The sequence below is a fragment of the Callospermophilus lateralis genome, chromosome 13 (assembly GCF_048772815.1).
Source record: "Callospermophilus lateralis isolate mCalLat2 chromosome 13, mCalLat2.hap1, whole genome shotgun sequence".
Classification (NCBI taxonomy): Eukaryota; Metazoa; Chordata; class Mammalia; order Rodentia; family Sciuridae; genus Callospermophilus; species Callospermophilus lateralis.
Genome location: NC_135317.1, coordinates 75,174,878 through 75,186,004, shown reverse-complemented (window position 1 = coordinate 75,186,004; position 11,127 = coordinate 75,174,878). Strand labels below are relative to the sequence as shown.

Genomic DNA, 11,127 nt, shown 5'->3' with positions numbered 1-11,127 from the left:
AGTATGCATTTGATTTGATGGCTCAGTAGAGTTTCTAGATAACTATATTCTTTACATTTATTCCAACATTGCTTATTTCATTTTATTTTGAGACAGGATCTTGCTTAATTGCCAAGGCCTCAAACTTGAGATCCTTTTGCCTCAGCTCCTGAGCAGTTAAGATTATAGGCATGTACCACCACACCCAGCCCTGCATTGATTTTATTCATTTAGCAGACAATTCTGCTTTGCAATATGGGGTACAAAGGTATACAATACAAATGAGGCACAAACCCTTTTCTAGAATTGTTAACAGTTTAGTGTTGAAGTGTAGATGAAGGAAAAAACCTCTACCCTCTTAAACTCAGTAGCTGTAAACTGAGAATTAAACTGAAAAAGACTGATTAGCAGAAAGAAAAGAATAAGAATTTATGCAACTCAAATATGTGTGGGAGAGCTAAGTAGCTCAAAGGAGTGGTTAGAATTGGGGGTTTATATGTCATTTTAATAGGTAAAGTGGTGGAAGAGAAAAGTACTTACAGGAAAAGTACTTACAAATAACCTTTTGTAATGATAAATGGGTTTTCAGGAGAACAAACAAAGATAAGAAATTTTGTAATAATGTTTGTCCATGTAGGTATGAGTGGTCTGTATGCTTCAAGGCCATAAAACTCCCTTGGAGAAGAATTTGGGATAGACTTTATTTGCATTCTCTCTTCTGGGAGTAGATCTACATTTAGGAGGAATTTATGTCTACCTCATTTTCCAGAAGTTGCTGCTTTTAGTGGGATAAGGGGAAACTTCAAGAAAGGTTAATTTCCCCTGCATATGTTGAATTTGAAATGTCTTCAGCTTAAAATAACTTTATACTGAAGTGGCATATTTGGGAGTGGCAATTCTAAACTCCTTCAAGAGAAGAATATAAACAGATCATTATAGAGTAATAATAATGTATGGAGAATAATATTCAAGATGTTACTGTGTCCTTAGATGCTTTATATTTATTTTATTAAAACCTAAAATTTGGTAGAATTTCATAGGAATTTTATCCCAATTTTATAATTAGAGCACAGAGAACCAACTAAGTGTTACAATAGTTATGAACAAGATGCTAATGAATCGCAAAGCAATGTAATGTGCTTTTCTTACCTAAAGAAAGAAACCAAAACATTCCTCTCACCTCTCTTCATTCATTTGGTTAACTGATCTCAGGCCGTATCCTGCCCCAGGAAGAGCCACAGAGTGGGAATAATCCTGGCAAAGGAGGCAAAGGTATCAATGCAGGATTTAGGAGCTCTCAGATTTGGAATCATGACTGTCATGGAGGTATAGAGACAGGTAAGTTCAGTTTGCTTTCTTGAGCTTTGTCTTCAGTGTTGCTTTACAGCCTTTGAAAATCTGGTGTTTGGGAGAAGGGGAGGAAGTGGCACAGAACATTGACTCCTATCTGGGAAAGTACCATTGATTGGCACCCAGTCTCTACCCCCAGTGCTAGAGAATTGCAGAAGGTGGACTGTAAACACTGGCAAATATTGAGACATCAAGGTCATGGCAAGACTATTTGGCCCACATCTGTTGGGGAGGAATAAACCTCAGTTGAAAAGGACTGGAACATTTCTGAAACTGGCTACTAAAACTGGCAGCTCTTTAACCACCGTTGTGTTTTTGCAAGGCCCCTACCCATACCAACTTTCTTACTGCTCTTATTTCCTGTGGCAGGGGATATATATATACGTACATATTTGTCGAGTAATTGATCAACAGATGTTTTATCGGCTCGTGTGCTGTCTTGTACCAGTCATGTGGTTGATTTCTGCCTTAGATGGTATGTATGCTTTCTTTAAACTCAGCTTACAAGGCACTTAATCTCAGATTTAGGGCTATGAGGCATTCTGTCTAGGGTTTTGGTGAAATTTACACTTGTGATATTTGTTTCCAAAATAATATTTGCTTGAAAAATAAAAGTTACACTTATGATATTGAAAAATATCAAGTTACTTCACCTAATGCTCCATATTCATGTGGGCTTACTGTGTATTTAAGGATGACTCTGCTTTCTGAAGTGGGTGGTTACCCTTGACTTTCCCTTCCTATTCTGGGAGCAAAACTAATACCAATGTCAGTATTCTGAGAGGTTATACTTGTTATAAACTCCAGAACTTCTATTTGAGAAGGGAATTGTTTGTGTAGTAGATAACCTATGGCTGAATTTGAGTGGAATGCCTGATATCCTTTTGGAAATATAACTTTGGAAATCTTGAGAAAGGGAGGGGCAGGCATGTATGTGGATATGGAAGAGTACAAGCTATCAGCACCAATAATCCAGCAAAAAGACACGGACGCAGGGATCTAGAGGGACTTCCTCGTAGTGCATGTTATGCCAATTTGTTTTTTCTTTCAACAGAGAGCTGTCTAGAACTTCCCCCAGTGAACAACAGCATATTTATTGTAAAGGAGGTGGAAGGACAGACGCTGGGGACTTACTTTTGTATCAAGGGCTACCACCTGGTAGGAAAGAAAACCTTTCTTTGCAATGCCTCTGAGGGATGGAATGCCTCCACCACTGAGTGTCGCTGTGAGTTGGCTGACTCTGCTTCTTTGCCCATATTGTCATCTGGCTATATTCTTTTACATTCTCATTCCTGTTGTCTATGCTAAAACTTTACTTTTTTAAAAAGATCTCAATTTCTAGGTATGCCCTTTTAAAGTAGCATAGTGGTGGAATGTCTCTGGGAAGACACAAGATCAACTCTTGCTGGGTATTAATTTAGTTGCATTAATAGAATCAATTATTCCTACAGCTAGGAAAAAGGTTTTCTCTTCATTTTTATTTCGTTTTGTCTTCTTGGTGCTGAGGATAAAATCCAGGGCGTAGCACATGCTAAGTAAATGCTTTACCACTGAGCAACACCCTCAGCCCTTGAAAATTTTTTCATCACTTAAACTACTTTGTTTTTCATTGTAATGTATTTAATATTGTACTGCTTTAAAAACTGCTTTAAAAATAATATAGGAAAATATATACAAAGTCAGAAAGGTCAAGTTAACATAGATACTCATTCACAGCTTCATCAGTTACCAATACATGGCCACACCTTTTTCATTTATATACTTACTTTATTATTTTGAAGTAAAAACATCGTATTTTATATTTCACTCCTCATATATTTTGAACTGGGAAAAATTTATGCTGTCTGTGTACCTATACCAATATTTTTATCCTTCATTTACATGAAGAAATTCATATCCCTCTGCATTTTCTCCTGTTTTTCCACACCATGGGAAGAAAAAAAATAAAACAAACAAAAAAATGAGCTAGTGCTGGCTGGATGAAAGGGAAGGCAAGATTTGCTTAAAACATAGGCCCAAGAATTTTGAGGAATGCTTAACAGGATAATGAATATACTATTGGTGATTTCTAGTTATGTGCTTCATTGTGTTTAGCAAATTCAATTGCTGATTCATGTCATTCTTATGCTTAGCCAAGACCATTTCTGCCCTGTTTATCAAAACCTGTATTGATATGATTTGCTATTTTTTTCACTGGTGTCTAAGAAGGTCAAGAATTTGCTGGGACAGGCTATTTAGATCACTGTCAGTTTTCTTCTTCAGTGGGCCACTGTCCTGACCCTGTGCTGGTGAATGGTGAAATTCAGTTCTTCAGGCCTGTGAATATAAGCGACAAAATCACATTTAAGTGCAATGACCACTACGTCCTCCAGGGCAGCAGTTGGAGCCAGTGCTTAGAGAACCACACCTGGTCACCTCCCTTTCCCATCTGCAAGAGTAGTAAGTACCAGAGAAATCACTGGGAATCCCAAACATCCTGATTAGCACACTGTCACCCTAGTCATTCCCACATCCCTGCAATGCTTTCCTCTTTTTTTTTGCATCTGGGAATAGGATTAGATCTAGCCAACAGTCAAGAAATAAACTGAGCTCACAGAAACAAATCTCAAGTGATATTCCAATGAAATGAATGGCATCCAAACAAGGGCTCTTTCTAAGATCAAGTATGATTTAATGTTTTTATTTGAAAACAATACAAAAAACAGACAGGGAAAAGACCATGAATCATTCATTGCAAAATTATATATAGCAGGTGAAAGTCCCTCTTTGTATCAGCAAAATTCAAACCTCTCAGAAGTAATCAGTTGGATGTATTTATTCCATGTCTTGTTGGTCCCCCCCCCCCTTCCTTCCTTCCTTTCTTTTCCTTTTTGTAGTACTAGGGATTGGGCTCCAGGGGACTCCACTGCAGAGCCACACCCCACCATGATTATTTTTTTCTAAATTGCCCAGTCTGGCCTGGATCCTCCTGCCTCTCTCTCTTGAGCCTCAGGGATGACGGGGTGTGTGTGTGGGGGGGTGAGCCATGACATCTGACTCTTTTAACACCTGGCTCTTTTTCTTATGTTTATGCAGACATTTAAAACAAACACCAAAGTGAAATGTTTTGAATTAAATAAACACTAAATAAGCATTTGTGTGTGTATACCTATAAAAACAAGCTATTGCTATACACATTTTAAATTGCTTTTTTAAAATTTTTTTATTTTTTATTTTTTTAAAGAGAGAGAGAGAGAGAGACAGAGAAACAGAGAGAGAGAATTTTTTAATATTTATTTTTTAGTTATCGGCGGGCACAACATCTTTGTTTGTATGTGGTGCTGAGAATCGAACCCGGGCCGCATGCATGCCAGGCGAGCGCACTACCGCTTGAGCCACATCCCCAGCCCATAAATTGCTTTTTTTAAAAAATATAACAATATACCTGAGTATTTTTCCAGATCAGTAATATAGCTTTACCTCCTGCTTTTTAATAGATACATAAAAGTATACTACAATTTATTATACATTTATTATACTGTTGGACATGTATTTTATGTCCATATTTTTGCTATTATGAAAAAGGCTGAAATGAATGTTTTATAGGCCTCCCCATTCACATCCTTATGCCTATGCTATTATTTCTTTAGGATAAATTCCTAGAATAATTGCTATGACAAAGGTTGTCATTATTTACAGAATATATGTAAAAGATCCATGAAAAATGTTTTTTGTTTTTTTTTTAAATTTTTTTATTAGTTGCTCAAAACATTACAATGATCTTGACATATCATACATTTGATTCAAATGGGATATGTAATCTTATTTTTCCACATGTACAGATTGCAGGATCACCTTGGTTATACAGCCACGTTTATACATAGGGCCATACTAGTGTATATACTGTTATACAAAAATGAGTATTTAAAAATCAATGGGTTTATTTTCTATTAATAATTATTAGTTAAATATAAAAGGTAAAAATAAACCTATTAGAAAGATCTAATATGAAAATTTACTGAGGAACATAAAACAAGACTTGAGTAAAAGAAAATATATGCCATGATCTGGCTGGACTGATGGTTACAGTGCAATCCCAGCAACATTTTAAACTTAAAAAAAAAAAAGGAAATAAAAAGTTAATTTTAAAATCTCATTTGTAAGGGTACATATCTGGCATGTAAAGTTTATTGTTTTTGGAAAATGCTGACTGAATCAAATGGAAGGAAACACCTGCCTTATCAGATAATAAAATGTCCAACAATCTTATAAGCAGAATGGTATTAACTTGGTAAATTATAGGAACTATAATTAATGTGCTATTAAAACAGTAATTTATAGAGACAAAAAGTAGGAAAATTTGTTTATTATTATTGTTATTTTAAAATATTTTTTTAGTTGTAGATGGCCCTTTATTTTATGTATTTATATGTGGTGCTAAGGATTGAACCCAGGGCCTCACACGTGCTAGGCCACTTGCTCCACCACTGAACCATAACCCCAGCCCCAGGAGAACTTATTTTAAATCTGTGGGAAACATTTGTATTCAGTGGTGATAATTGTCTATTTGGAAGAAGACAAAGTTAGACTCTAACTCATATTAGGTTAAAAACATATAAATATGAAAGAAAAAGTGTTAAGTTATTAAAACATGAGAGAATATGTTTATTTCATGAGATGGCAAAGGCTTTCCTAAGCAATAACATAAAACTCAGAAATCAAAAAGCAAGCAAAAAGACAGATTTAATTAAATCTTCAAATAAAAATTATATATATTAAAAGGCCTCATAGAAATTAAAAGATAATAACAGATTTGGAGAAAGTATTTGCCAACATACTTGATGGCTAAACAATATTTTAAACATACAAAATAAAATAAAATAAACACTCTATAAATTAGCACAAAAAGACAGCCATATAGAAAAATGATGGAATTGTGTAAGGATAGACGATTCCAAGGATAGACGATTCCAAGTTTATGACCCCAAACTTATTTCTATTTTCCAACTTGATCGAATGTTTCTAATAATTATGGAACTGGAAATTAAAATTAGATACAAATATCTTACTAATCATGTTAGTAAAAAAGAAAAAGTTAATTTCGTCTAATATTATTCACAGTACGAGTAATGGCCACTTATGTTAGTGAGATGTAATATTACACTCTTTGTATGTGACTTCAGTAGCTTCTAAGATAATAAATGGAGAAGAGCTTAAAGCACATACTGCATGAGCTCTCTTATGCGGGCATTTGGGAGTACCCAGAACATGCTTTTGTACCACATCATGTATGTAATATAGCTTGACATGGGTTTGTAGTATTTCTTCATTTATTCCAAATCTTTTACTCTTTTAATTTAGAAATTTCTGCCCTGGCTCCCACATATAACATCGTTTTTTTTGTGTGTGTTACTTAATTGCTCAGATCTTGGAGGAGTTCCTTAGATCCCTGTAAAGCACATTATTTTGTGTTTAGACCTCAGATCAACATCATCTCCTTCAGTTCAAAACTGAACTTTTTAAAAGTTACCAGAACCCCCTCTAAACTGGAATTCCTCCATCAACTCATGGGAATCCTTTATTTTCTCTGTACAGTCTTTGAACTCAGTCTTTTAGTTTTTACAAATTCTTTTAAAAACTACTCAAGTAATACAATATAGAAAATAGAAGGAAAAAAAATCATTACCTACAAGCCTATGGGGTAGGGGAGGTTGGAGATAAGCATTAGGAAAATCCTGATATATTATTTACAGACCTTTTTTTTTTTTTTTTTTTTTTTTTGTCTGTGCATGTTTGTGTATGACTGTTTTATAAAAATTGTGTTATATTGAGACCAGGCCAAAGGACAGGTAGCTGATTATCAAAGAAAAGGAAATGGGTAGATAGCACTCCCCATCACCCTATTGCTAACAGCCTCTGGGGGAGGGAAAGAATCATACTTTCCAACACAAGCAATCACCTCCTGGGTGACTCTCTTCCTGCCCTTTTGGCCACTTGTGGTCACGTAGGCAGAGTGGGAGGAGGGGACATGAGGAAAGGAAACCTGAAATCTATAAGAGAGGCAAGACACCCCTACTCCTTTGAGTACCAGCCCTGGATACCCTCCTCTCCAGAGGAGTCTCTCTCTCTCTCTCTGTTCTGTTTCTTAAGTAAATTTTACTTTTTGCTCTTGCCTAGGCATTTCTTGGGTGTTTAATCTTCAACATGGGGGAACAAGGACCTATCCTGATTTTCAAAACCGATTTATATTATACATGCTTTTTTATAATTTTCTGATTTTACTCAAGCTATTTGTTTTCAAGACCTTTAATATACCTTTTGTTCAGCCTTTAATCTTGATCACCAAGTTTAGCCTCATGCAATCTCAGAACTGAAAAAGACATTATAAATAACCTTATACATAATAATATTTAACCTAATTATCTTAAAATATCAGAAGTTTAAGATAATTCGAAATTATCTTGTTATATTAGAGACTGAGCCCAGCCTTATGTCCCATGTCTGTAATATCAGTGACTTGGGATACTGAGATAGGAGGATCCCAAGCTTGAAGCCAACCTAGTGAGACCCTGTATCAAAATGAAAAATAAATAAAATAAAAGGGGCCTGGGATGTAGTTCAGTAGTAAAGAACCCCTGGGCTCCATCCCCAGTACCAACAGAAAGATAGATCGATAAACAAACAAACAAACAAACAAACAAATAAAATTTTAGAAATGGAGAGGGCCAAAATGATTTCTTTGGTGCCAGGGAGTTTCTTTTCTGCCACTGGAAGAGCCCGAATCAAATTTCACTGTTCCTAGTGTGTCATTTCCAGTTCTACAGACCTTCCTCTTCAGCAGGTGTCAGCCCCATGGAGCTCACATCCTTCATCTCCTGTCTCAAGTTACTTCTGCCCTCACCTAGGGTCTAATTTTTATTTTCTTGTGCATTAACAATTAGCATCTCTACAACTTAAATTTCTTTTCCTTGAGCTCCTGCCAGTTAGAAAGTACTCCAGAATCCCTCAGGATGAACTGGGGAGGGCTCTTCCCCATGGACAGATCTGAACTTGTTTTTTTGTGGCACAGGCATTGACCCGGGGGCACTCAACACCGAGATACACTCCCCCACCACTACCTTTTTAAAACATTTGAGACAGGGTCTTCCTAAATTTCCCATGAACTGACAGTCCAGCCACAGCCTCCTTTCTGAGACATGGGGATGACAGATGTGCTACGGGCCGGCTGAGAAATCTGACTTTGATGAGAAGGGAGTGAATGGAGATCAAGTCCCCAGGTCCCTCTGTACTGCTCTGGACATGGCAGGTGCTGGCCTAGGCTGCTTGTGCAGGGCGCTGTGCACTCAGCATCACCGAACCTCACCACTGTCCTCTGGAACTCCTTTTCCTCAGGAGACAATGGCCCTCATGGGGATATATCTCACGGATATTGTGAAGGAGGAAATTCCGACTCGGGGTCTACCAGTTCTTCCTGTGGGGAGAGGTAAGCGCGGACAGCCTTTGAATATGAAATCTTGCTCTTGGGCAGAATTGTTTGGGGAGTGACCCAGTCTGTGTCCAGCTAGTCCCCTGTCAACCTCCTGCTTTAGGATTCGGGGCTCATTCGGATTTTGAGAACTACGTTAGCTCATTGTGGTCCTTCTCCACAATGGAAAGCAGACTGATCCTGTTAGAATATCTTATGTATCCTCTTGAAAGTACTATTTTTTCCATCTCAGTTTTTTGAATGTTTTGGGCAGAGCGCAGTGGTGTATGCCTATAATCCCAGCAGCTCAAGAGCCTGAGCTAATCGGATCGTGAGTTCAAAGTCAGCCTCAGCAACAGCAAGGCACTAAGCAACTCAGTGAGACCCTGTCTCCAAATAAAATACAAAATAGGGCTGGGGATGTGGCTCAGTGGTTGAGGGCCCCTGAGTTCAATCCCCACACTGCCCCCCAACCCCCTGCAAAAGCATGTTTTTCTAAAGAATCAAAGAACAAAAAAGAAATTAAAACAAAACACAGAAGTTCAAAAATATATTTAGGGTATAGACCCTTGAAGCATCCTAATTGCAGTCTAGCCTCAGTTTACACTGCTAGACTCCCACCTGATGGGTTGCCTAGCCTTTTCTTTTCCTTGTTTTACTCTTAATGAGTCACGTGGCTTCACTGGCAATTTAGTTCCATTGAACTTCCTTGGACTTTGAAGTTCACTTTTATATTTTTCTGATTAAAATCTACTGCTATCATTAGCCCATTCACTAAGATTTTTTTTGAGAAGTATCTCTAAATTTTCTACTGCTTTCCAGAGCTTACATGACAGATGCCTTATTAGTTTATAGAATGATCAGCTACTTCTTCCCTCACTCTCCTTACCCAAAAACTTGTGCAGGAACACACTAATTCAGAATTTCTCACCTCTCTGTTTTATGGGTGTCAACTCATTCCATGGATCCTCCCACTCTGCCTCCACCCCGGCAGGAGAATGGTTTTACTTTATAACTGTTTTGTAATAATGAGATGAGCATGCATTACCGCTTGGGGCAGGGAGGTGGATTCTATCACAGCCTGAAATACAACTACCCAAGGTAGCCTCAGTTACTCTATTTTGAAGATGAAAGGGCTAAATGTTCTAACTTCGGTTCAGGAACCACCCAGAGGGCCCACAGAAGCAGCTGGGCATTGATGGGGACCCGGGAAGTGTACTTACCTATGAGAGGATCCACAAACCATGTTTACAGACTGGGTTTGAGAAGGCATTGGTAAGTGGGGGCCGTTGTTTGTCTTATTCACAGTTGTGCTTCTGGGGCTTGGCCATTGTTTCTGGTTCATGTTCCGTTAATATCTTTTCAATTTGGTATAATGTTTTTGAATGGGTGGGCCTTGGCCTGACTATAGAAGGGGCCTCATAAACCATTGATTCACATTTCAATATAAGGACATTTCCATTCACCACCTTCATCACAAATACCTCATAAAGCCCTCATGAATACCTCATAATAATGGTAGGCATTATTGTCTCATGTGCTTTATAGAACAAGGTTCTTAAACTTAATGCCTGAGATTTGTAAGTACTACTCTGAAGAGGCTCTAAACTTCTTCTAGACCGCAACAAACGCTGAACAATTTGTTTTCCTTGAGATTCTTCTTTTAGACCATATTTATTACTGTGGAAATATTAAAATATTTTTATTAAGACAGAAAGTGTAAATGATCCATCATGTTGAAGGCCCAGATCCCACCTGAGCTCCATGGTTTTGACTCCTGTCCCCATTCAGGGACCTCCTTGTTGCTTCCTGACTTCAGGGTGTAGAGCTGGATCTCATTCTGTCAATTGAAACTTCAAAATAATTTGTTTCTCCTCCTTGCCTTTCAGGAGAATAAGAACCCTTGCAGTGCCATAGAGAAATTTGTGAAAAGATTGAAGGAAAGTGGTTCAACAATAGAAGAATTAAAATCTTCTCTGGAGATGAAAAAAGCTGAGTTGGAGGCAAAACTATTGTTGTAATACAATAGCTGAGTAGACTGGTAATACAAATTCACTTATGAATAAATTTTCCTCTTGGTTCTGAAACTGGTATCAGTTTGTCTCTTATTGGGCTGAAATGCAACTTCATAGAAGGCAACTGCAAATGTATAATATACTGCATGTGTCTCTGTGTGTTTGTGCGAATTGTCACACTTAGAATGTGAAAAGACTAAGTGTGATTGTTATCTGTTTAAGACAACATTTGGCACCACATTGATGGACTGTGGAGAATTTAATTTCCTGTCTGCAAGGAGAGAGAGGAAGCTGGGATCTCAACTAAGACTGGACTTCATATGAGACATGAATTATGAG

General features: G+C 37.5%; 1 protein-coding gene across 1 annotated transcript; it reads left to right on the top strand.

Moving 5' to 3' along the window:
- The first annotated feature begins 334 nt into the window (after window positions 1-334).
- C4bpb (complement component 4 binding protein beta) lies at window positions 335-10,794 on the top strand. Its single transcript, XM_076831813.1, has 7 exons — window positions 335-1,317; window positions 1,699-1,804; window positions 2,384-2,554; window positions 3,592-3,768; window positions 8,701-8,791; window positions 9,934-10,048; window positions 10,663-10,794. Exons 2-7 carry the CDS (start codon window positions 1,744-1,746, stop codon window positions 10,792-10,794), a joined length of 747 nt encoding a protein of 248 aa, XP_076687928.1. The 5' UTR covers window positions 335-1,317; window positions 1,699-1,743.
- The last annotated feature ends 333 nt before the right edge of the window (window positions 10,795-11,127 follow it).

What these genes read in the sequence shown, in the direction of transcription:
- C4bpb (XM_076831813.1), top strand. Translation starts at nt 1,744, where the DNA reads ATGTTTTATCGGCTCGTGTGCTGTCTTGTACCAGTCATGTGGTTGATT. An exon ending in GTTGATTTCTGCCTTAGATG is followed by an intron (nt 1,805 to 2,383) that starts GTATGTATGCTT and finishes TTCTTTCAACAG; the next exon opens with AGAGCTGTCTAGAACTTCCC. An exon ending in CTCCACCACTGAGTGTCGCT is followed by an intron (nt 2,555 to 3,591) that starts GTGAGTTGGCTG and finishes TTTCTTCTTCAG; the next exon opens with TGGGCCACTGTCCTGACCCT.